The sequence below is a fragment of the Monodelphis domestica genome, chromosome 3 (assembly GCF_027887165.1).
Source record: "Monodelphis domestica isolate mMonDom1 chromosome 3, mMonDom1.pri, whole genome shotgun sequence".
Lineage (NCBI taxonomy): Eukaryota > Metazoa > Chordata > Mammalia > Didelphimorphia > Didelphidae > Monodelphis > Monodelphis domestica.
Window position 1 is genome coordinate 123,955,442 of NC_077229.1, and position 26,881 is coordinate 123,982,322.

General features: G+C 38.2%; 1 protein-coding gene across 1 annotated transcript in view; it reads right to left on the minus strand.

The window, feature by feature from the left end:
• The window catches only part of TG (thyroglobulin), a 384,892-nt gene that overhangs the window by 3,366 nt on the left and 354,645 nt on the right, over positions 1–26,881 (minus strand). The window contains exon 46 of the mRNA XM_056821020.1: positions 608–742. Coding sequence (XP_056676998.1) covers positions 608–742 — 135 coding nt within the window. The remainder of the gene's footprint in view (positions 1–607; positions 743–26,881) is intronic.

Sequence of the window (26,881 nt, forward strand, 5' to 3'; positions counted from 1 at the left end):
TTGAACAAGTTGCTTAATCTTGTTTGCCTCAGTTATCTCATCTGTAAAATGAGCTAGAGAAAGCAATGATACACTACTCCAGTATTTTTGCCAAGAAGACCCTCAAAAGGGTTCATAAAGAGTGGGACATGACTGAAAATGACTAAACAACAATAACAGATCCTCTGTAAAACTGGGGATTGTATTCTCATATTAACTCATTCATTGGGCTGTGGCTGAGCTAAGCAAAGGAATACTGACTTCGTGATGTGTTTAATTTTTCCTAAATTGGTTTTTTGCTTGTTTGATCTTATATCTGGGTCACCATCTGTCAGTGAAAGAAAACTTCTGAATTGTCAGTTAGAGCATGAATGGGTGTGACATAGCCAGTTTGGGACTTGTATTTTTCCTCTTAGAACAAGTAATTCCCATGATATGCACAGACTGGAAGGACACGAAGGAGAAGGCACCCTGGAGACCACCCTGACTCTGACTTTGACTGGCTAAAAATCTGGACCGTTGAGGTCAGGGTTGGAAGTTCTTTGGTCTGGGCGAATGCTGTCTGCTACTCACTATGGCATGGGGCCATAGAACTGCCCACAGACCCCCAGGAAGGATGTATGCTTACCCTGTCTTGATGAAATTGCTGAAATACTGCATTATTTTCAATGACAGGTTTTTTTCTTCCAGAGTAAACTGTTGTTTGTACTGAGGATGGAAGGGTAGTCCAAAGGCATATTGGACATCAGCCAGCAACTCTAGGCTGAAAAGCAGATTTTTAAAAAAGCAGATTAAATAATTACGGCATATAATTATAATAAAATACTACTGTACTGATCACATAAGAAAATATTTGGAAAGCACATAGTAGGTATTATAGAAGTGCCTCTCTTCCCCCTTTCCCCACTCCATTGTGCCAGAATACTCAACAAAGGGGATAGTTTCAGAGAAACCCAACACAGAATGAATTAAGAAAAAATGGAACAATTTATACTATTGCAACAATATTACAAAAAATGAACAAACTTGAAAGATTCTTTTCATTGACCAGTCATGATTCCAGAGGTCTGATGATTAAATTTGCTGCCCACTTCCTGAGCAAGAAGTGATGAAATCAAGATGTGGAATGAGGCATACATTTTTGAATGTGGTCAATATGGGGATTTGTTTTATTTGACTGTATATTTGTTATAAGGGTTTTGCTTTTCTAGATTTTGGGGGGAAGAAAAGGAGGAGGGGAAGTAAGATGGAGAGAAAATTAATTTTTGTTATTCAAAAAATTATCTTTCAAAAAGAAATAAAAATAGGATGAAAAGGTTTCAGTGAAAATCAGCTAATGGTTTTCCACTTGAAAACTGAATTTCCACTCCTTTTTAATTCAATGATTGGACTTTATCAATAAATCCAATGATTAATCAATCAATAATCATTTTCTCCCAGGTTTTTGTAATGTGCAATGCACTCTTCCAGGTGCTAAGGACATAGAGATAAAGATTAAAACTATTCTGATTTTCAAGAAGCTTGTATTTTAATGTGGGAGAAAATAAGCATTTAAGTATATTTCAGCATTTTAATATTTTTTAGCTATATTCAACTCTTTGTGACTCCTTTTGGGAGTTTTCTTGGCAAAGATACTGTAGGAGATTGCCATTTCCTTCTCCAGATCACTTTATTGATGAGAAAACTGAGGCAAACAGGGTTAAGTGACTTTTTCAAGGTCACACAGCTAAATAATATCTAAGGCCAGATTTGAACTTGGGTGTTTCTGCCTCCAGGCACAGTGGTCTATTTACTGCACCATCTAGCTACCCCTATATATGATGATGATGATGATGGTGATGATAATGTCTAGCATTATATAGTGTTTTAAGTGCTATTTAAAAAATACTTTATATATATATATATATATCTGTTAGTCCTCACAATAATTCTTTTATAAAACTGTTATCCTTATTTTACAGATGAGGAAACTGAGACTGACAGAAGTTAAGTAATTTGGCCTTATTTTTGGACTTCTAATCACCGACAATGTTCTATTTCCATATACATGAACAATGAAATTTCATTCTTATAATTTTTTTTTAAACCTTTACCTTCTGTCTTAGTATCACTTCAAAAACAGAAGAGCAGCAATGGCTAGGCAATCACGACTCTTACCCAAGGTCACACAGCTAGGAAAGTATCTGAGGTCAGATGTGAACCCTGGACATCTCTCCAGTTCTGGCACTCTATCCAGTGTCCTTCTAGCTTTCCCTCACCATAATCTTTTAACAGTCTATCTTTTTTTGCCTTATGACCTCTAATCGTTTTCATATTGGAGGCAGAATTTGAACCCTAGTCTCCCTGAGTCAGCACTGTATGAATAGCCCAATATAAAGGAACCCTTGGACAGTTATTGGAGGAGAAATTCACTTTGCAAAACTTAAAGTGCCAGATATATTTTTGACTGGACCTAGGATTTCATTGATATGGAGCAATCCACGGCAGGAAACTCCTCCTATCCATGCAAACCAGTACTTCTGCAATTGTTAATCTTAGCTTGGGGCCACTGAGAAATTAGGTGACTTGCCAAAGCTTATGCAGTCAGTACAAGCTCATAGGCAGGACGCTAACTCCGATCTTCCCAAGTGTCCAGCCAGATCTCTCTTTGCTAACCCACAACTACCTCTGCTTATGTGAATGTGAATTATGAAAACAGCCTTTGAACAGAACACAGTTCTTAGGTAGATATTATTAGGATTTATACCAATTACTCCTCTATATATTCCTGGAAGATCCAAAGTATTTTTGTATCCAAAGTTCCCAGTTTCCTTGAATCCCAATCACTACCCTAGAAAGGTATGATTCTGCCCATTTGATAAATAGGAAACAGATTCAGAAATGTTGGAGAATCTTTGCTTAAGGTCTCACAGCTCATAAAAGTCAGAGCCAAGGGTAGGATCCAGGAAGTCAGAGAAGTCAGACTCCAGAGTCCTTTCTTTGTATGCTTTGTGCTTAACACAGTCCCTGATACATAGTAGGCACTTCATAAAAGCTAATGATTGATCCACAACAGAGGAGCACGGAACAAATGATCTCCAAGATCATTTCCTATTTACTACAACATTCTGTGGTTCCAGGAACCTGTCCTTTTTCCACTTCCCCTAAAACTATAGCTGTTGGCTGAAGACTTCAACATGCATCTCAACATTAGTTGCTGTATGTATTCTCTGACTTCCTCTTTGTACCTTTCTTTTTCCCTCTATCTCTCTCTGCCGCTCTCTTCTCTTTCTGTCTCTTATCTCTATCTGTTTCTGTCTCTCTGACTCTCTGCCCTTTGTCTGTCTGTTTTCTGTCTGTCTTCTTTGTCTGTCTGTCTGTCTCTTCTTCCTCTGTCTTTCCCTTTTTAAATTAACCACATTACCCTTGTAATTTGATCTAAGAGATGTTCTCTCTCAAGTAGAAACATCATTAAAATATGAGCAGGCATCCCTCCATAAGGTAACCAGATGTTCTTCTCTGGCACATGCAGAGGATATAATAATAATATTAATGTAATCTAATAAGAACAACTCACATTTATGTACCAATTTGAGATTTGCAGGCTGTTTTCTTCACAACCACCCTCTGAGGGAAGTAACATCCACATTGTCATTTCCATTTTGTGGATTTGGAAACTGAGGGTGAAAAGTTAAATTACTTCCCTTGGTCACACAGTAAATAAGAATCAGGATATGAACTAAAGTCTTTTGCCTTCAAATTCAAAGTTAATCTTATGGTTGAATGAATTAATGAATGAATGGTAAAACACATTTATTGAGCTTATACAATGTGACAAGCACATGCTAAGTGCTAGGAATACAAATACAACAGCCTTAGAGAATTACCCAGAGCACTGAAGATTGACTGAGGCTTATATGGCCAGTATATATCAGAACCCAGATTTGTCTGGCTCCTAGATGATAGTTCTTTCTACCCACTATGCTATCATGCCTCTTTACTCAGGCTATCTGTAAATTAATTGAGGTGCAACAATATAGAGAAGCATTGTAGTTTAATGGAAAGAGCACTAGCCTGGTAGGATGAGCCCTGAGTTCTACTTCTAAGCTTCAGTTTCCTCATCCTTAAGAGAAAGGATTGATTGGATGAGATGATCTCTAAGATTCCTTTCAGTTCTAAACAACATTTGATTTTTTTTTGTTGTTGTTGTTGTTTTAACATTCTGTGTCCTAAGGTCCCTTTCGGCATTCACAATCCATGATCTAAGTTCCATTTGAGCCCAGATATTTTGTGTTCCAAAGTAATTTTCTGGATTAATAATTCATGTTCTAAGTTCCCTTTTTGCTCCAATATTTTGTGTTCTAAGGTCCCTTAAAGAGCTAACATTTTACAATCTACAAAGAAGATCAGGAATGGAAACCATCTTGAGACTCTTAGAAGAAACAATGGCAAGCAGATATAATCATGTCAAATCTCCATTCAGTAAACTCTAGATATTCCTTATTATCCCCAAGATTAAATTTAAAAGCCTCTTTTTGACTTTGAAAGCCTCCCTTCCTACCATTTTAGTTTTCTTTTTTTTTAATTTTATAGTATTTAATTTTATCATTTTCATGCATTTTTCATTAAAGACAAAGATCATTTTCTTTTCCTCCCTCCCCCCCCCCCCCCCCGTGGCCGACGCGTGATTCCACTGGTATCACATGTGTTCTTGATTCGAACCCATTGCCATGTTGTTAGTATTTGCATTAGAGTGTTCGTTTAGAGTCTCTCCTCTGTCATGTCCCCTCAGCCATTGTAGTCAGGCAGTTGCTTTTCCTCGGTGTTTCTACTCCCGCAGTTTGTCCTCTGCTTATGGATAGTGTTTTTTCTCCTTGATCCCTGCAGATTGTGCAGGGACATTACACTGCCCCTAATGGAGAAGTCCATTACCTTCGATTGTATCACAGTGTATTAGTCTCTGTGTATAATGTTCTCCTGGTTCTGCTCCTTTCATTCTGCATCACTTCCTGGAGGTCGTTCCAGTCTCCATGGAACTCCTCCACTTTATTATTCCTTTTTGCACAATAATATTCCATCACCAACATATACCACAATTTGTTCAGCCATTCCCCAATTGATGGGCATCCCCTCGTTTTCCAATTTTTGGCCACCACAAAGAGTGCAGCTATGAATATTTTTGTACAAGTCTTTTTGTCCCTTATCTCTTTGGGGTACAAACCCAGCAGTGCTATGTCTGGATCAAAGGGTAGACATTCTTTTATCGCCCTTTGTGCATAGTTCCAAATTGCCCTCCAGAATGGCTGGATCAGTTCACAACTCCACCAGCAATGAATTAATGTCCCTACTTTGCCACATCCCCTCCAGCATTCATTACTTTCTATAACTGTCATGTTAGCCAATCTGCTAGGTGTGAGGTGATACCTCAGAGTTGTTTTGATTTGCATCTCTCTGATTATAAGAGATGTGGAGCACTTCTTCATGTGCTTATTAATAGTTTTGATTTCTTTATCTGAAAACTGCCTATCCATGTCCCTTGCCCATTTATCAATTGGGGAATGGCTTGATTTTTTGTACAATTGATTTAGCTCTTTATAAATTTGAGTAATTAAACCTTTGTCAGAGGTTTTTATGAAGATTTTTTCCCAATTTGTTGTTTTCCTTCTGATTTTAGTTACATTGGTTTTGTTTGTACAAAAGCCTTTTAATTTGATGTAGTTGAAATTATTTATTTTACATTTTGTGATTCTTTCTGTCTTGCTTGGTTTTAAAGTCTTTCCCCTCCCAAAGGTCTGACATGTATACTATTCTGTGTTTACCCAATTTACTTATGGTTTCCTTCTTTATGTTTAAGTCTTTCACCCATTTTGAATTTATCTTGGTGTAGGGTGTGAGGTGTTGATCAATTCCTAATCTCTCCCACACTGTCTTCCAATTTTCCCAGCAGTTCTTATCGAATAGTGGATTTTTGTCCCAAGACCTGGGATCTTTGGGTTTATCGTATACTATCTGGCTGAGGTCACTTGCCCCCAGTCTATTCCACTGATCCTCCTTTCTGTCTCTTAGCCAGTACCAAATTGTTTTGATGACTGCTGCTTTGTAATATAGTTTGAGGTCTGGGACTGCTAGGCCCCCCTCATTTGTGTTTTTTTTTTTCATTATTTCCCTGGATATCCTTGATCTTTTGTTATTCCAAATGAACTTTGTTATGGTTTTTTCCAAATCAATAAAGAAATTTTTTGGGAGTTCCATGGGTATGGCACTAAATAGATAAATAAGTTTGAGTAGGATGGTCATTTTTATTATATTGGCTCGTCCTACCCATGAGCAGTTAATGTTTTTCCAATTACTCAAGTCTAGTTTTAGTTGTGTGGAGAGTGTTTTGTAGTTGTGTTCATATAGTTCCTGTGTTTGTCTCGGGAGGTAGATTCCTAGGTATTTTATTTTGTCTAAGGTGATTTTGAATGGGATTTCTCTTTCTAGTTTTTGCTGCTGAGCTGTGTTGGAGATATATAGAAAAGCTGATGACTTATGTGGGTTTATTTTGTATCCTGCAACTTTGCTAAAGTTGTTGATTATTTCAATTAGCTTTTTGGTTGAATCTCTAGGATTCTTTAAGTAGACCATTATGTCATCTGCAAAGAGTGATAACTTGGTCTCCTCCTTGCCTATTTTGATGCCTTCAATTTCTTTTTCTTCTCTAATTGCTACTGCTAGTGTTTCTAGTACGATGTCAAATAATAGAGGTGATAATGGGCATCCTTGTTTCACTCCTGATCTTATTGGGAATGCATCTAGTTTATCCCCATTGCAGATGATATTAGCTGATGGTTTTAGATATATACTGTTTATTATTTTTAGGAATGACCCTTCTATTCCTATGCTTTCTAGTGTTTTTAATAGGAATGGGTGTTGTATTTTATCAAAGGCTTTTTCTGCATCTATTGAGATAATCATGTGGTTCTTGCTAGTTTGCTTGTTGATGTGGTCAATTATGTGGATGGTTTTCCTAATGTTGAACCAGCCCTGCATCCCTGGTATGAATCCTACTTGATCATGGTGAATGATCCTTCTGATCACTTGCTGGAGTCTTTTTGCTAGTATCCTATTTAAGATTTTTGCATCTATATTCATTAGGGAGATTGGCCTATAGTTTTCTTTCTCTGTTTTTGACCTGCCTGGTTTTGGAATCAGTACCATGTTTGTGTCGTAAAAGGAGTTTGGTAGAACTCCCTCTTTGCTTATTATGTCAAATAGTTTGTATAGTATTGGGATTAACTGTTCTCTGAATGTTTGATAGAACTCACTGGTGCCATTTTAGTTTTCTTATGCCATACGCCCCTCAATGAACTCTGGAGTCGTATGACATTGATTTCCTTGCTGGTCCTCGAATGTGACACTTCCATCTCCCAATTCTGGGCTGTTTTACTGGCTATCCTCCATTGCCTAGAATTCCTTGCCTCCTGGACCCCTTGGCTTCTCTCAAATATCACATTTTCTTGATGTCACTTGATGCTAATGCTTTTCTTCAGTTGATTTCCCCCCCAATTTGTCGTGTATATAACTTGTTGGCACATAATTATTTGCAAGTTGTTGCCTCCATTAGATTCTTTGCTGCTTGCAGGCAGGGATAGTGTTTCTACCTTTCTTTCTGTCCCTAGTACCTAGCACTGTGCTTCCTTGCACCTGGTAGGAGCTTTATAATTGCTAGTTGACTCACTGACTGACAAGCAGCAACATGGCTAAAAATCATCTTTCTCAAAAAGAAGTAAACTTTTTGTGTTAATAACAAAAGAACTTGGAAAGCAATGAGAGAAATGGTATACCCAATGTTCCTCTTTGCCTGTCAGTCTTTCACCAGGGGGCCTGTCTCAACTACTCTGAATTCATTTTGTGTGTGTATATGTGTGCATGTGTATAAAAAAATATACACCTTTATTTCTATCTATAGTATCTTAAGATCATTATAACTATTTGTAAAAATAGGTATAGATTTATATGTATCTATATCAAAATATCTAGACCTCTATGTATCCATATAAAATGATCTATATAAAACATCTATCTACATAACTTTGTCTATAATAATAGGAGACATTTAGATGGCTCAGTGGATTGAGAGACAGGCCTAGAGGAGGGAAGTCCTGTGTTCCAACTTGACCTCAGATACTTCCTAGCTGTGTGACCCTGGGCAAGTCACTCAACCTCCATTGCCTAGCTCTTACCACTCTTCTATTTTGGAACCAATACTCAGTATTGATTCTAAGACAGAAGTTAAGGGTTAAAAATAGACATAAATCTATATAGATCTCTATGTATTTATATTTCAAAATCTAAATAATGTTTTTCCCATTAGATTTTTATCTCCTTGAAGGCAGGAATTGCTTCATTTTTGACTTTGTAACCTCAGTACTTAGCATAGTTCTGGAAACATGATATACAGACAGTAAAATCACCCAAGGGACCAGAGGACACAGATAGAGGCTACCTTGTCAATCATATTTGGTCAGGATCTATTCTCAGTTTCAGGATTCTTATGAAGTAAAGCCCAAAGTCCTATTGACTCTGAATGTCCTATACTTTACCCTCTTGGCCTCTACTGGTCAGGAAGTCTGTGGGAAGAGCAATTTACTGGACTATAAAAGCTGAATCTGATATGACATCACCAATAGAGAAGTACTTTTCACTGGCCTAATGTTGACCTTCTCTTTTTCCCATGACCTGGTTATATATCATCATTCTGAAATGATTTCAAAATCGTTGACAGGTATTTTAGAGATTATCTAAGATCAGTCCATCACTTTACTTACTTGGGAAATAAAGCAGAAGGAAGTGAGTTGTGAAGTCATATAGATAATGAAAGGGAGAGAGCAGCAGTTAGAGGCTAATTCTTCTTCCTCCTTGTCCAGTGTTCTTCCCATTGAAGTTTGGGTTTTGGGGGGTGTCAGGTCCAGAGGTATAGGGCAGTCTTTCAATGGAGGGAGTATTTCATTATCTTTCGTTTCTCCATCCTCACATAAAATCTTATTTGTGTGGGGGCCCTATACTCCTTGCTCTGAACTCAGGGAAGGATCAGAGATCACTAAGAGGGGATATGGCAGAGTGGATAGTGTCCTTGACTTGAAACTCTTTATTCAGTGGTTCAAATTCTTCCCCTTCCTCTTACTAGATGCATGACCACAGGCACATTATAGGGTCTTTTAAGCCTCAGTTTTCTCATATTTAAAATGGAGATGATGACTAAGTTTATATTACTTGACTCAACAAGGTTGGTATGAGATTCAAATGAAATAAGGTATGTAAAGTGCTTTGTAAAATGTAAAGTGCTTTATAGATATTCCCATGGTCCAATCAGCCCTGAGCATTAAACTTGACACCAAGTAAGATTACAATAAATATGTATTGAATCATATTTTCATTTGGAGCAACAGACCAGTGCAATAACTCTGGAAGAGGCAATCTGGCATCTATCTCTCTATCTCTTTATCTATCTATCTATCTATCTATCTATCTATCCATCTATCCATCCTTCTATTCATTTATATATCTATCTATCTATCTATTTATCTACCTATCATGTATATATCCATTATCTTTCTATGTATTCACACAATACACATTTATACATGCATATACATATATACATGGGCTGGCAGTGAAAAAGCACCCTGGGTAAAAATTAGGAGTTAGTGGACTTTAGCCTGGACCTGACATTAGCTAGATATGTGATCTTGGATAAATAATCATCTCCCTGGGTTTCTGTTTCTCTATCTATAAAATTAGAGGATTAGAGAAAATGACATTTAATGTCCTCCTGACTTCATGTCTGTGATATAGTTCAGAAGGGAAGAAGATTAAATATGGGGGAGATGTTTCAGGAGGAAGAAACCAAGGGAGCTTGTGAAAATGGGAGGAAATGTCAATGAGAACTGAGTGGCTGCAAAAATGCATAAATAAAAATTATGTTTGTGAAATCCAGACAGGAGGAAATAGGGTTTTATTCCTCTGCCCCCCAATTCATCAGGTGGTAGTCAAATGAAACAGTCTACTGCCCAGTTTCCCATAAACTCTGATATTATACCAGCCTTATAAAATCTTAGTTAGCTAATGTCTATTCCATTTGTCCTCCCCTTCCTCCTCTCAGTCAAGGAGTCCCCTCTGAGGAACAACACTTGGAAACAGAAAACACGGCTTTGGTAAAGTTAAAAAGATCAAAAACAAGGGAAGAGAATGCTAAAGGATTTGTTAGAGGCCTGGATTGTACACAAGGGTCAAATGGAGGACAGGCTCTGAATCTAAGCTGCCCACTTGAGAATTCAAACGCAAGCCTTTCTCTTAATAAGATTTTCATTATTTTTGAATGTTAATTATGAACATAACAATAATTGAAGGGCCATGTGGTATTGAGAGAGCTGGCTGAGGAGTCAGGAAGACCTGGATTGAGTTAATATCCTATTTGACTGAGTGATACTGGGAAAGTCATTCAATATCTCAGTGTCTCTCAATGTCTCAATCAATAAACATTTAGCCTACACAGTACTATAAGTCTGTCACTTACAAAGAATGTGTTAATCTCTATTGGTAAAGTAAGGAATATTCATTTCATTTTACAGGTATCTCTTTATAACCTAATTAGATCTAACAGGGACCTTATTTTGCTCTCTCTCTCTCTCTCTCTCTCTCACACACACACACACACACACACACACATATTTCAAAACTTTGTTATCAGAACATTTCAGCTAATCTCAAAAGTTTTCCCACTTGGTTTATCTATGCTGTCACTTCTCTGATGAGACTTTGGGTATTTGTATATGTAGGTCCCACCATAAAAGTCCAACTCAGGTCCTCTTTGGGGTGGGGAGAGGGGTGATCCTTTCTTCTGTAAGGCTGTACAATTGAATGCAGCCTCTATAGGTCTTACCACGTTGGAAAGACTTCATGTACAGGCTTGCTAGTGGACTGTGTGTCTATTATACAAGGACCAGCCTAGTTTATGGGAAGGATCATCCACCCATTGGACTAGAACCATGGAGATGAATTCCTAAGCATGGCCATCGATTGGTGATCCAGGAAATGGACAAAATTACAAGCTGTCCCTTGGTACCATTCTACTTCTACCATGAGGTTGGTAGAATGACAGGAAAGGGGGCTGGGTCAGGAGCCTTAAGCCTCACTCTCTTCTTAGGCTATCTAAGAAAAGGCTGGTTTGTTTATAAGAAAACATGGAAGGAAATCACTCCAAACAGTAAGGTTAAAATCAGCATTGGTCAAAGAGAAGGAACAATGAGATAAATTGGAGAATGAAACCAGATGCTGAGGGGGCTCTTTAAGCTGAGTCTAGAGGAACACATCTCATTGGGATATTGTAAAGAGAATTCCTCATCAGGAGGAGTTTGGAAATGATGGTCCTGAGGTTTAACATTCTATCACCCTCTGAAACCTCTGACATTCCTTCTGACCCTCTAATTCTGCGATTTTGTAAAGGGTTTAAAGCCTGTTTGTCATATCTGATGTCATTTCAGCTATTTATTAAAATAATTTTTTATTAATCATTTTTAAATATCACCTATATTTCCTACCATATCCTTTCACTTTTACCAACTTCCACTAACCTAGGGAATGATATTCTTTAAAAAATAAAAATTTTAATATATAATATTCAGCAAAACTAACCAAAATAATAAAAAAAAAAATCTAACAGTATATGCAGTGTTCTACACTCATAGTCCACCTCTGCAAATAGTCAAGGGAAGTTGTCAGACCAGTTTTTGGGGGATTGGAGAAAGTGCTGAATAGTAAAACTCATTTTAATGCCTAATTATGCTAGATAGTCCTGGGTAAATAGAATCTTGTACCCGTGGACTTCATTTCCCAGAATCCCTTTCCTTTTTTTGTCCCCATATTGTGTCCCTATGTTTTGGTGAAAAAAGTTTGCTGTAACCCTGCCTTTTTTTTTTCTTCTCCAGCTCTCCTCCTCTTCCCGCTGACCATGGTCAGGTTATTTCTCTCTGTGTCTCTATCTCTGTCTCTGTCTCTGAGTCTGTCTCTGTCTCTCTCTGCCTTTCTTTCTCTTCACTGTTTTTATTTCCTCTACTTCAACTTATTATTAATAAAATTGTTATAAAATATAATACTAGGAGTATTGGATATAATTTTTAATCTTACAGTGCTCCTGGTCTACTTGAGCCCACAAACTTGTTTTTCTCCTGGACCAACATATAAATACACTCTCACTCAGGAGGCAGCAAAATGACTCAGTGAATAGAATACTGGGCTTCAAGTAAGGAGTAAGGAGTAAGGAGTTCAGATCTGGCCTCTGACACTTACTAGCCATGTGACTCTGGGCAAATCACTTAATCTTTGTTTGCCTTAATCTAAGGAAGAAGGAAATGGCAAAAACAAAAACAAAAAAACAAACCCAGAACAATATTATCTTCAAAGTCACAAAAGATCAGACACAACTAAACAACAAAAACATAATTCTAACTCATGTAATTTTCTAATTGTTATGTGTACAAATCTTGCCTCCTTATCTAGGCGGTCAGCTCCTTTTGGACAGGAACCATAGGGTATAAGTACAGGTGTCCCTTTCACATAGCAGGGATTAGGGGTACAGTACTCCTGTGATCTGGAAAATCTGTATAAAATTTTTAGCCCTCCCTTAGCACCAGAGAAGAAGTTTGATTTTTTTCCTTTTCTTTTATGGGATATTTACTGGACCTTCTTTTGAAATTTGGGTTAAGTATTTGGTTATAGGCAATTACGCATTTCTGAATTCCTGAACTTTTTTTTTCTGCCATCTGCTTGTCTTTACGTGTTATCTGTGGCTTCTGCAAAACCCTCAAAAATTCCCATTTAATTTCTCATGAGGACTTGAAACACATCAAAATTGCAATGGGACAAGTTGCAATGTGGAAAGGATATCTGTATTTCATAGGCTTGGAAAAATCTAGATTTAACCCTAGCTCTACAACTTATAAAGACATCTTCATATAACAACAAATTGAAAATGTGTTTGTGGCATGCTGAAGATAGCACCAAGCATTAACTGAAGAGCTTAATACTTCATTATTATTAGAAAATTTAATACGTTAGTTCACCAAAAGGTCCACAACTAGAGCTTCCTTGCATTGCCCTTTCTATGATAATGAAAATTCTTTCTTATCATCTTTATGGTTGGTGGTTTGAGTTGTTATCCAGCAGTCAAGGTTTGTTCTGAACCATTACATTGGAAGTCAGTTCATGAAATTATAGATTGTCCGAGTTGGAAGGGACCTCAGCCATCATCTACAGCAACCATATATGACCATACTCTGTACTATGGCTGAAAAGTGGTCAGCTAGTTTCCATGCAAAGACCTCTGGCAATGGGGAACTCACCATTGTTAGAAAGGTTGTTCTAAATTTGTAAAACCCAGTGGAATTGCTTGTCAGCTCTGGGGGAGGGGGGAGAAAGAAAGAGGGGAGGGAAAGAACATGAATCATGGAAACATGGAAAACATTTAAAAATTAAAATTAACTAAAATAAAAAAGAAAAGTTGTTCTAAGATCAGTTGGAAATCCACTTCTCCTTTCTTCAGCTTCTACCCATCATTTTTGTAAGTGTCTTTTTTGAGTTCAAAAGACAATAAGTTTACAGAAGGATTCGATAAAAATGAAATAAATTTAAAATAAATAAATAAGGGATGGGGAAATTGGCCAATTAGATCATCATTATATAAGAGCGTATGCCTTGGATGAGACAGCAAATTCATTAAATTATAGAAATGAAGACTCTGAAAGGCCCTTGGAAGTTATAGCATCTACAGTGGAATAGACTTGGGGTAAGTGAACTCAACAAGACAGTCTATGATAAGCCTAAAGATCCCAGCTTTTGGGATTTGATAAAAAACTATTTGATATATTTGATAAAAAGACTGCTGGGAAAATTGTAAGACAGTATGGGAGAGATTAGGTTTAAATCAACATCTCACAACCTATACCAAGATAAAATCAGAATGAGTGAATGACCTGAATATAAAGAAGGAACTATAAGTAAATCAGGTGAACACAGAATAGTATACATTTCAGATCTTTGGGAAAGGAAAGCTTTTAAAACAAAGCAAGAGCTAGAAAAAAAATCACAAAATATAAAAGAAATAATTTTGATTATATTAAATTTAAAAAGTTTTTGTACAAACAAAACCAATGCAACCAAAATTAGAAGGGAAGCAACAAATTGGGAAACAATCTTCATAACAAAAATCTCTGACAAAGGTCTAATTACTCATATTTATGAAGAGCTAAATCAATTGTATAAAAAAATCAAGCCATTCCCCAATTGATAAATGGGCAAGGGACATGAATAGGCAGTTTTCAGTTAAAGAAATCAAAACTATTAATAAGCACATGAAAAAGTGTTCTAAATCTCTTTTAATCAGAGAGATGCAAATCAAAACAACTCTGAGGTATCACCTCACACCTAGCAGATTAGCTAACATGACAGCAAAGGATACTATTGAATGCTGGAGAGGGTGTGGCAAGTCGGACATTAATTCATTGCTAGTGGAGTTGTGAATTAATCCAACCATTCTGGAGGGCAATTTGGAACTATGCCCAAAGAGTGCTAAAAGACTGCCTACCTTTTGATCCAGTCATAGCACTGCTGGGTTTGTACCCCAAAGAGATAATAAGGAAAAAGACTTGTACAAGAATATTCATAGCTGTGCTCTTTGTAGTGGCAAAAAAAAATTGGAAAATGAGGGGATGCCCTTCAATTGGGGAATGGATGAACAAATTGTGGTATATGTTGGTGATGGAATACTATTGTGCTGAAAGGAATAATGAACTGGAGGAATTCCAGGTGAACTGGAAGGACCTCCAGGAAGTGATGCAGAGCGAGAGGAGCAGAACCAGGAGAACATTGTACACAGAGACTGATATACTGTGGTACAATCAAATGTAATAGACTTCTCCATTAGTGGCAATGCAGTGATCCTGAACAACACAGAGGAATCTAGGAGATAAAACATTATCCACATTCAGAGGAAAAACTGTGGGAGTAGAAACACAGAAGAAAAACAACTGCTTGATCACATGGGTCAAGGGGATATGATTTGGGATGTAGACTCTAAATGAACATCCTAGTGCAAACACCAACATGGAAATAGGTTCTGATCAAGGACACATGTAATATCCAGTGAAATTGTGTATGTTACAAGAAGGGTGGGGGGAGGGGAGTGCAGGAAATAATATGATTCTTGTAACCAAGGAATAATGTTCTAAATTGACTAAATAATTAAAAAAAAAGAAGTTACAGCATCTAAACCTTACTGGAAATAGGAATTCACAATATAGTACAAAGTGTTTCAAAAATCTTAATGTCCTTTTAGGCTATCACAGCATAATGCCACACTAAGACTTACATGCTGGAAGACATCTAATGAAAAGGGAACTTAAAGATCATAGATTTAGTGCTGGAAGGGAACTTTGAGGACATCTAGTCCAACCCCTCTTTTTGTAGATGAGGAAACTAAGACCCACAGATGTCAAGTGACTTGTCTGAAGTCACACAGCTTATAAGCTTATTGAGCCAGGATTCAAATTTAGGTCTTTTTACTCCATAGCCAACAATCTTCCTATTATGTCAAATTCACAAGACAGTCTATCATGATCAGACAAACTACTCCCAACCATTCTTCTTAATTCTGCCACCTGGGGACAAACAGAATAAGTTCAATTTGTCTGCCACCCATTCCTTCAAATAGTAAAGTCAGCTATTATATCTCTCCTAATTTTTACTGTCTCAGAGCTTAAATCCCCTGGACATTCAATGGATATGGTTTGAAATTCTCTATCTACAATGGCAGCCCCTCTCTGTCCATTAGCTTTCTAAAATGGGGTGCCTAGAACTGACCACAAAATTCCAGATGCAGACTGGACAGTGGGACCACTGTGTCTTTGTTCTTGACCTCTATTAACGTAAACCTAGATCATATGAATATTTTTGGCTTCAATAGCACATCCCTGACTCATACTGAAATTGTGGTTCACTCTAATTCACTCTATTTCCCAGGTTTCTGAAATTTGGTATCATAAAATACAACTTGGTAAATATATTAGTCAACTAATGAGCATTTACACTGTGCCAGGCACTGCAATTGTAGCTGACATTTGCTTCCTTCCTGTTATGCATTGCCATTCATATGTATATGAATATCCTTTCTTATCATCTTCATGGTTGGTGGTTTGAATTATTTTCCAGTAGTGGGGAAGATTTGCTCAGAACCATTCACACTTCTTGGCGTAGTATCCTAAGTGAATAAAGACACTCATTTTCAAGACAGCTGGCTTGCATGCTGAATTGTGCTGTTTTCTGTGGTAAGATAATACCAGAAATAAATGACTTCAGTCTATGTAAGTGGAAAGTTGTTTTCTTCTCCTTTACATGAAGATAATTGCCTTGTATTACTATTGAACTTGGCTTCTAGCTCCATGTTCTAATCAGCTGTATTTGTTCATAAAGATACCATCAATCAGTATTCACAGATTCTTGGACAAAGATACAATATATATTTCCTGCTTTGGATTCTTTATTAAACTTTGGGACTTCTGGGAATACTTGTATCTTTAGGGCTATAAGAAGTACAACTAAATAAAATGAGATCTGAGGTCTGGTCTTATAATAAATACAATTAAATGCTTGCTTTTCTAAACAATTCAGTAAACAGTTATTAAAGACCTAGTACTTGCAAGGCAAAGTACTAGATACTATGAACTCAAATAGTAATAATAATAATAAAGATACTAGTCCTTGCCCTCCAGGATCACAGAGAAATGGTAGAGCATCTCATCATTCCTTCTTAGAATCTCTTGATTCCTTCATAAGGCTCCTTAAGAAACACCTTCTACATGAAGCCCTTATCAGCTAATTTCTCTCTCTCTCTCTCTCTCTCTCTCTCTCTCTCTCTCTCTCTCTCTCTCTCTCTCTCTCTCCATCCATTTATCTATTTGTCCATCTGTCCATTTGTCCTTCCATCTGTCTTATCTATGTCTGCTCTCTCACTCCTTATCCCAATATTTATACCTATATCTATAATTATTTATGTGTATGCTTTCTCCCACGTTAGAAAGTAAGCTCCTTGAGGGCAGAGGCTGTTTTATTTTTGTCTTTGATCCATAGTGGCTAGCATATTGCCTATTAAGCATATAAGAGGTGCTTAATAAACACCTGAAGCAACTAGATGGCTCAGTGGATAGAGTGCTAGATTTGTAGTCAGGAATATCTGAGTTCAAACCTGGTCTCAGACACTTACTAGTTGTGTGACCCTAAGCAAGTCACTTCACTTCTGTTTGCCTTAATTCAATGGCAAAGAAAATGGCAAATCACTCTAGTATCTGCCAAGAAAGCCCCATGAATTTGTCCATTGGGTCACAGAGTCTGACACATCTGAAACGCCTAAGTAACACCAATAAATATCTAATGATCAGTTGATTGACTGATTGCAGGTAAAATGTTTGGCTTGGAGTCAGGAAGCCTAGAATACACATCCTGCCTCTGCCACTTACCAGCTATGTGAGGCAATCTGCTGTAGGGGTAAGAAGACTGCAGTTGAAATCAGAGGATCTGGATTTGAAACCTGAGCCTGCCACTCACCACCTATGTGAACTTGGACAAGTTACTTGTTGAATCCTAATGAGATAACAACCCAATGAATGAACAATAAAAGAGGCTGATCCATATTTCCTAACTTGGTCATTTAGTCTCCTCCTCCTCCTCCTCAATAAATTGTTATTTAATTTCTCCCATCTTATATTTGTGCAAATTTATTTTTTGAACCTACGATTTGACATTTATTTCTATCATGTTTCCTTTTCATTAGTTTCAGCCCAGTGTTCGAGTTTGTCAAGATCTTGACTCTATCATCCAGTGTGTTAGCTATCCCTCTCAAATTTGCAAATTGGATAAGAATATTATTTATGCCTAAATTCAAGTCACTAATAGAAATGTTGGGCATCACAGCCAGAGCCAGCAACAGACCCCTGGAACATTCCATTGGAGGCTTCCTTCTAAGATGACATCAAATCATTTGTGACTACTTTCTGAATCCAGCTATTCATTTAGTTCTGGAGTCATCTAACTATGCTATCTATTATCTAGGCTATATTTCTTAATATTTATCCTAAGTAATAGTTGGAAATGCTTTTATCAAATGCTTTTCTAAGTCTAGGAAAATTATATCTTCAGTGACTAGCTCAGGATCACAGAGGTAGTGCTAGTAGTGCCAAGGGCTGAATCTGCGTCTTCTAATCCTAAACCTCCAACCCTCTTTCTGCTCCATCACTCTCCTCTTACCTTCAATTTTCATTTGGATGATCTTATTAACCATACATGGAAGGAGTAGCTAGTCTGGCCACTTCAGTATTTTCTTTGGACCATTAATTTTTTTTGAAAATGGCCAATGTAGTGAAAGAGTAAAGATAATATTTGGGATGTGTCATTTTAAGATCTCCGGAAAACATGAAGAAATATAGTGGTCATCTGTAGCTTTTACAGCTCCATTCCAGGGAAATGGGATAATTTATAGAAAAGATAAACATTGCTGCTTTCTTAGTCATTTTAAATGTTTTCCTGTGTCCTTCTTAAAGAAACAGAATGAAAAAAACTTTTCCCCATTTGTACAAGGCTTATAGATTGCCAAATTCTTCCCTAACCATTATCTCATTGGATACTCAGAGAAGTTCTGTGTGGAAGGCTGAATGGGCTGTTTTTCTCAACCCTATTTAAGAAGCAGTAACTATTATTCTAATTCACATTTCTATAGCACCTTCAGGTTTAAAGATTATTTCTTCTCAGGCTCAACAAATTCCAGGGGCTTTCTATTACCTCAAATAAAATGAATCTGTTCAACATTGAAAGTCCTGTACAATCCAGCCCTGGCTTAATTTTTTGGCTTTATAATACATTATTTGACTTCATATACTGTTCAGTCTGCCAAATTGATCTTCTTTCGGTCCCTTACATGCAATTTCCCACTTCACATTGCTGTGACTTGAATGAATTCCCTCTAATCTCTGTCTCTTCAGCCCTGTTTTCCTTCAGTGTTCAGTTCAAGTACCCTCAGCTACATGAAGCCTTTGTCTGTTCTCCCAGCTGCTAGTGTCTCCACTTTCCCTCCAACAAATTGCTTTGAATTTGTTTAGTATACATTTGGCATTTATTATATGTCTACGTGATGCATCTCTCTTGCCCCCAGGAGATGGAATGTTCTATGAGAGAAGGGAATATTTCCTCATTGTCTTTGGATCCCCACAACCTGGCATGATGCCTGGCACATAGTGTCATTGTCTGGATTCTTATTATCACTAACGACACATGACATTTAAGGAGTGTAGCATATTGAGTTTGGAATCAGAGACTTCAGCTGGGATTACCACCTTGGTGATATTGGGTAATTCCTTTTACCTCTCTGTCTCAGGTTCCTCGTTTGCAAAATGAGAGGGCTGACGTAGATGCTGTCTAAGGTGCTTTCTAGCTTAAAATTATAATATCTGATCCTGACAAAACACTTTATCTACATAACCTTGTTAACTCCTTACAATCATCTTTCTTTTCCTCCCCCCGGTGCTGTCACAGATCTTTTTTCTCAGGGACAGATCCTCACAAAAGAACTCTAAGTTATTTTCATCAGTAAAAAGGGCAAAAACTCTTTGAGCATGTAGTGGTGTTAACATCTCCCCTCTGCCACTGTCCCACTGCCTGTACTTCCTTCCCACTTACAAGCAAGGTAATTTAACCATATGAGTGAGTCACTGCTCTGCCCAAGCAGTGATAATAATGATGATAAGAGCAACAACAAAAATCATTATTTGGGGGGGCTCACTGTCCATCCTAGATTAACATATGACAAATTCTTTTAGGATGAATACAAATCCCACAAATATCCTTCAGAAATCAACACAGAGGTTCTGTTGGAATGAGATCATCCCACAGACACAACTGTAGCCTCCATGGCCCAAACATACCATTAATCCAGAGAAATTTACAAACATGTGTTTTTAGTAGTTGTCACCATATTGAAAACATAAACTCCTGACTACTTGGAATGATAAGTTCTCAAACCAGAAAGACCTAGTAAAAGATTTTTTTTTTAAATTCATAAAAGAGGGAACAAGAAGAAATACCTACCAGTCCCCATCATGCTGTCTGCTACTGGAGTTGTCCTAAGATACTTTTAGTGAGTTTACAAAAGATGAACATGCAGCTCAAGACTTTCAATTATTAAAAAAAAAACAATTATTTTATCCACTTGGAAAATAATTTGTCAAATACCAAACAAAAGATTCATAGTAAAATAGCCATTCATTTCTCTGTAAACTTCATTGACCATAATGATAATGCAATGATGATGATGATGATGATGATATACCTGGCATTTATTCAGTGTCTCAGGCTTTGAAAAGTACCATGCATATATTATTAGGGAAAAGAACATTGGCTGGGGAACCCTGCCAATGAACCCTGAGGGCCAGGGTTCAAATCCCTTCTTTGGCCTGTATTACTGGTATGACCTTGGGCAAGTCACTTAACCTTGGTGAATCACATTTACAAAATACTTAAATGAAAATGTTAACATATAAATGTTGCAAAATGTATGGAAGTTTGTAGAAAGAGGGGATTGGACAAGATAGCCTTCAGGGTTCCTTCTGGCTCTATAATTTTGTGATGATATAGTATCACTTGATTCTCCCAACAACCATGGGAAGTGTGTGCTATAGGCATTGTTATCTCCCTTTTTAAAGATAAGGAAACTGAGGTTCAGAGAAATTAAATGACTTGTCTATAGTCATGCAATTTATACAGGTAAGAGGTAGGATGTTAGGATGTGAACCTATGCTGTTCTCTCTCTCTCTCTCTCTCTCTCTCTCTCTCTCTCTCTCTCTCTCTCTCTCTCTCTCTTCTATTCTGCCTTCTGTCTTAGAATCAACAATAGGTATCATTTTCAAAGCAGAAAAGTGGTAAGGACTAGGCAATTGAGGTTAAGTGACTTGCTCTGGGTCATCCATCTAGGAAGTGTCTGAGGCCATATTTGAACCCAGGATCTTCCATCTCTAGGCTTGGCTCTCTCTCTCCCCACTCAGCTACCTAGATGTTCCACAGACCATCTCTTGAGGTCTGAAGATGTTGAGATCTCTGTTGGGCAGAGAGAAGTTTTAAAAATAATAATTCTATAACTAAGTCTCTATTATGACTCAGAAAACTAGCACCATACCTCCGCCTGTTTCCTCTCACTGTGACTCTCTGTTCTGACTCACATGGACTTGGATGGCAGTTTTGACAATCTCCAATTGCTTAATGGCTTTCCTGGAATCTGACACAGCCTGGTATTGGACCTCATTTCTGGCTGTTCCCTAGGTGTCATTAATGTGCCTGCTTCAGACACTTTCCCTCTGAGGCCCTTGATTTACAAGATGCGGAGAAGACTGCAAAAGAGCACATTGAAAGCCCAACCATACTCTGCCCTCTTCTCCTCCATTCCCAGAAACTCTGTACTTTTTGAATCACCTTTTTCTCTCTTACCTATACTATGGGATTATTCCTTTATTACTATGGGGCTTTTCCTCTATTGTCTATTCTATGAGATTATTTCTCTATTTTCTTTTCTATGGGATTATTCCTCTATTACTTATACTATGAGATTATTCCTTTATTACCTATACTTTGAGATTATTCCTCTTATTACCTATTCTATGGAATTTATATTTTTAGTTTATGAGGTCTAACATTTTAGATCTCAGTCTGGAGCTGAAAGAGTCCTTATCATTACCTCCATTTCCTAGAAAAGGAAACTGACTAGGAGAAGCAAAATCACTGCCCATTGTAAATGATCAATCAATTAATAAACATTTATTAAGTCAGGGACCATGCTAACTAAGCATGTGGCATGTGGCACAGTGGATAGAGCACCAGGCTTAGAAATAAGAATCTTGACTCCTCTTCTGAGTTCAGACACTACTTATGACCCAGGGTCAGTCATTTAACCTTATTTGCCTCAGTTTTCTCATTTATAAAATGAGGTGAAGAAGAAAATGGCAAACCATTCCAATATCTTTGCCAAGAAAATCGCAAATGGGTCACAAAAAAATCAGAAGTGACTAAACAACATTAATGCTAGGGATAAAAATGGCAAAATATAGATACTGATTAAAAAACATAATCTAATTCATTTAAAATTACTTCAAATGGTATACAAATTACTTGGGGCAAGAAATCATTTTTAAAAATAATAAAAGTTGGCATTTATATAGCACATTAAAGTTTACAAAATGTGTTACATGCTATTTCCTTATATGTGCACAACATCCCTCTGTGGGAGGTAGTAGTGCTGTTATCTCTTTCACAAGTGAAGAAATTGAGGCTGAGAGAGGTTAAGAGCCTTGATCATATCCTCATTCCTGCTATTACCCACCAAGTATTCCATTTCCAAGTTCATGACTTCTGAAATTCCTTTATCTCATAGTCCTTTAACATTCTATATTTTTGATTGCCTCCTGACCCCTTATCCCGTTCTTTGTCTTCCTTGGGACTTGTGGTCCCTTTACTCATTAGCTCTTTCCCAGGCCATCTCCTCTGCCCTTGCTATATTTTCCTTCCTTCCACAATTCATCCCTTTGTTGAACATTTAACTCCACACTGTCCTCTAAATGTCAGCTTCTTACCCCTGAATCCTATCCCTCCCTTATCCTGATCTGCCTTGCTGTGCTCATCCTTAGATTAATCCCACCATCAGCTGCCTTCACCTGTAACTGGAGAACTGAGAAAAATCACAAAACCACGAAGACTGTCCACTACAAATGTGTGTTACATGATCGTAATTAGGCTCTCACTGCGGCAAAGCAATCTTTTTTTTTCATTTTTTCTAAACAATTCACTAATCTACCTAATGCATTGACTTTCCCCCAACATTTTCATCTCTCTTCAACCCACCCATGACACTTTCTTCCCTCTTTTCTCTTCCCTCTTATCTATCTGGAGTTGAAAGTCCCTCTCAGCTCAGAATCTTGCCCCATTCTACACTGAAAAAATTGAGACCATTTGCTAAGAACCCCCCTTTCTCTATTCCTTCTCATATTATATAACATATATATTTTTTCCAAATCCTCTCCCCCTTTTTCTCTGTCTCAAATGAAGTGATGGCCCTTCTCCTAGTCAGGGCCAACTCATCTATGTGCATAAGTGATCCCATATTCTCTAGAATATTTTACTCTCTACTATCCCTACTTTCTTTTTTTTTTTTTAAAGGGGGGCAGCTGGGTAGCTCAGTAGATTGAGAGTCAGGCCTAGAGACAGTCCTAGGTTCAAATCTGGCCTCAGACACTTCCCAGCTGTGTGACCCTGGGCAAGTCACTTGACCCCCATTGCCTAGCCCTTATCACTCTTCTGCCTTGGAGCCAATACACAGCATTGACTCCAACACGAAAGGTAAGGTAAGGGTTTAAACAAACAAAAACAAACCCTCAGCTTCTGTCTTGGAATCAATAGTGTATATTGATTCCAAGGCAGAAGAACAGTAGGGACTAGGCAATGGGAGCTAAGTGACTTGCCCAGGGTGACACAACTAGGAGGTATCTGAGGGAATATTTGAACTCAAAATTGTCTATCTCAAGGCTTAGCTCTCAATACACTCAGCCACTTAGCTGCTCCCTCTTTATTCCTACTTTCTAACTAATCTTCAATCTCTCTGTTTATTGGCTTTCTCTGCTGTTTACTAATACACCCATAGCTACTCATCCTTCAAAAACTCTCTTCTTGTTCATGGCAAATCTCATTGAGAAAGCCTTCTATAATCCAAGCCTTCACTGGATTCTCCTCTCCCTCTTCTAAACTCTCTGTGGTTTGGCTTCCTACTTCATCATTCAACTGAAACTTCTCCCTCCAAAGTTATCAACCATCTTTTCCTCAAGCCTTATTCTTCTGGACCTTCCTGCAGCCTTAGATACTGTCAGCCATCCTCTTCTTCTGAAATTTCTCTTTTCTAGGTGTTCCTGCTTCTCCTCCTACTTGTCTGACCACTCCTCAGTCTCCCATGCTGAATATTTATCCAGGTCTTGCTCAATAACTTGGGGTGTCCCCCAAGTCTCTCTCTCAGACCCTCTTCTTTTCATTTTTATTATTATGCTGGCTGATTTCATCAGCTCCCCTGGATTCCATGATCATCTCAGGCAGATAACTGTAAGATTTATTTAACCAGACCTTTCTCCTGTCTCCATTTTTACACTTTTCAACTGTCTATTGGACATCTCAAATGGAATGTCCTGTATATATCTTAAATTCAGCTGGATTACAATAAAAACCTCATTATCTCTTCTCCCGAATCCTCCCTGCTTCCAAACTTTCCCATTTCTCCTGTTTGGAGTCCAAAGCCCTTAACAGCCTGGCCCCTTCTCCCCTTGTCAGTCTCACTGGGATTCCCTTCATGCGCTCCTTGTCCCAGTGACGCTGCCTGCACACTACACTCCAGCTCCCTGCTCTGAATTTTCACGCACTGTTCCCCATGCCTGGAATTTTCTTACTCCTCATCTCTGCATGTTGGCTTCTATGGTTTTCCTGTGAGCCCCAGCTTGAGACTTTCTGTAAGAGGCCTTTCTTTCCCAGTTCCCCTCCATACCTGGTCTTTGCTTTGAGATCTCCTTCATGTTTTCCTGTATATAATTTCTTGTATCTATTTTTATGTCATCTCCCTAATAGAATGTGAGTTCCTTGAGGACAAGGATTGCTTTTGTCCTTTATTGTGTCTCCACAGCATATAATAAGGATTTCATAAATGCTAATTGACTTGGCTGGCCCAGGGTCACACAGCTTGTAATTGTCTGAGGCAGGATTTAAAATCTGGGTTCCTTGGCTCTCAAATTCAACACTTTATCCTGGGGGCAGCTGGGTAGCTCAGTGAATTGAGCTCCAGGCCTAGAGATAGGAGGGAGGTCTTGACTTCAAATGTGGTCTCAGACACTTCCTAGCTGAGTGACCCTGGGCAAGTCACTTAACACCCATTGACTAGCCCTTGCCACTCTTCTGTCTTGGAACCAATATGCAGCATTGATTTTAATATGGAAGGCGAGGGTTTCAAAAGAAATCCTTTATCCATTATGCAACCTAGTTGATATGGGTTCACTGGGTGATGCTATGGATGATGATTTTTGTATGATTTTATTGACACTGGATTTTTCTCAGAACATCTGACCTTGACCCAACAAAACTGGACTGAGCTGGTTTCCCCACCTTACTGCAGACTCCCTGGCCTGGAGGACCCAGCTGGTGGTGTCCTCTAGCCAAAAAAGGAAGGCATTGAATACCCTGAATCTTCTATTTATATAAGGGGCTTGGGGCCCCAAATTAAAGAGCTGGTGCTGGAATTATGTGACTATTCCCTACACAACAACAAAAGTCACCATAACTCCTGCTTCCAGAGGGGAGATATTTCTGGACACCTCTCCCCATCCTTGGTATTTCTGACCACATGTTCAACCAACCACAGGCTGATGCAGGTTTCTTTCATCCTCTAGCCTAAAACAGATGTTTTTTTCTCCTTCCTCTCCCCAATATATCCCTCATGCTTTTTTTTTTGCCTAGAGTTTTTGCACCAACTGCTTAAATCCCTTCCCTTCCCTTGGTCAACTTGTAATCCCCAAGATATGGGGCAGATCAAACATAGAAACACTTCAAAAGAGGCCTTGAGCATTTCATGGATGACAGATGGGGAAGGGGCTTATGGGAAACTAGGACCAGGGTAGAAGGTTTTTTTTTTTGTTGTTTTTTTTTCTCCAAGGAGAAAATAGCTTGGGTTTGTGAGGCTGAATTACTTCCTGCTTAAAGCTGCTAAACTTGGTAGAAGACTATCACTAAGGAAAATGCCCAACCACACCATGTCCCTTGATACAAACATCAGAAACAGACTAGTGGGCTGAATGAACCATGCATCTGACCATCTGGCTAGGCTCCTGTTCTTAGAAGTCCTGAGTTGTACTGCGAAACAGTCTCTGGATTTAGCATGAAAACACCCAAGTTCAAATTCTTGCTCAGCTTCTCCTGAGCTGTGTGACCTTGAGGGAATCTTACTCTTCTTTGGCCTCAGTTTCCTTAATTACAAGATATTCTTGTAATGACACTAATCACGTATCCTCCTTTCTTAGTCTTGCCCTTTGAAACCTTACTTTTCCTTTAAGGCTCAGCTCAGAGACTTCTTCCCTGAAGCCTTCTTCCACCCCTTCAGTTAGAGAGATTTTTCCTTTTTCACATTTGCCTAGAGCATGGTGTCTTGCACTCTCCTTTACTCCCATCATTCTCTACCTTGGTTTTCAAATATGCCCACAAAACAAGTTATTCTTTGCTAAGGGGAATGTCAGGAGACATTTGTGATTATAAGTTAAAGTCTCAAAAAGAGGGGAAAACTTCCATCTGTACCTATGATCACACAGATAAATTCCACAGAATTACTGGCATGTAATGTTAAAACACTAGTATATGGGACACATGCTTTGAGACTCGCTGTTCTCTCATATTATAAACATTTGGGAATATGATGGAGCTGTCCCCTCCTGATTCTTCTCTCCCCACTCTTAATTTCTTTCCTCCACCCCAAGGACTATAAATTCCTACTCTTAGATTTGCAGTCAGAGGCTCTGGGTTCAAATGATTTTTGACTCTGACTTGCAGATTCCTCATTGTGGCATTGAATTTTAAAGACTCTTCCAAAAGATTTCACATGGCAGCTGTGGACCTGGAGTCAGGAGTTCAAATCCAGCCTCAGACACTTACTATCTTTGAGAGTCTTGACAAATCAGTCAACCTCTGTCTATCTCAGTTTCCTTATCTGTAAAGTGGAGATTGTACTGGAACTTATTTCCTAGGGTTGTGAGGAGCAAATAAGATCACTGTAAAGTGT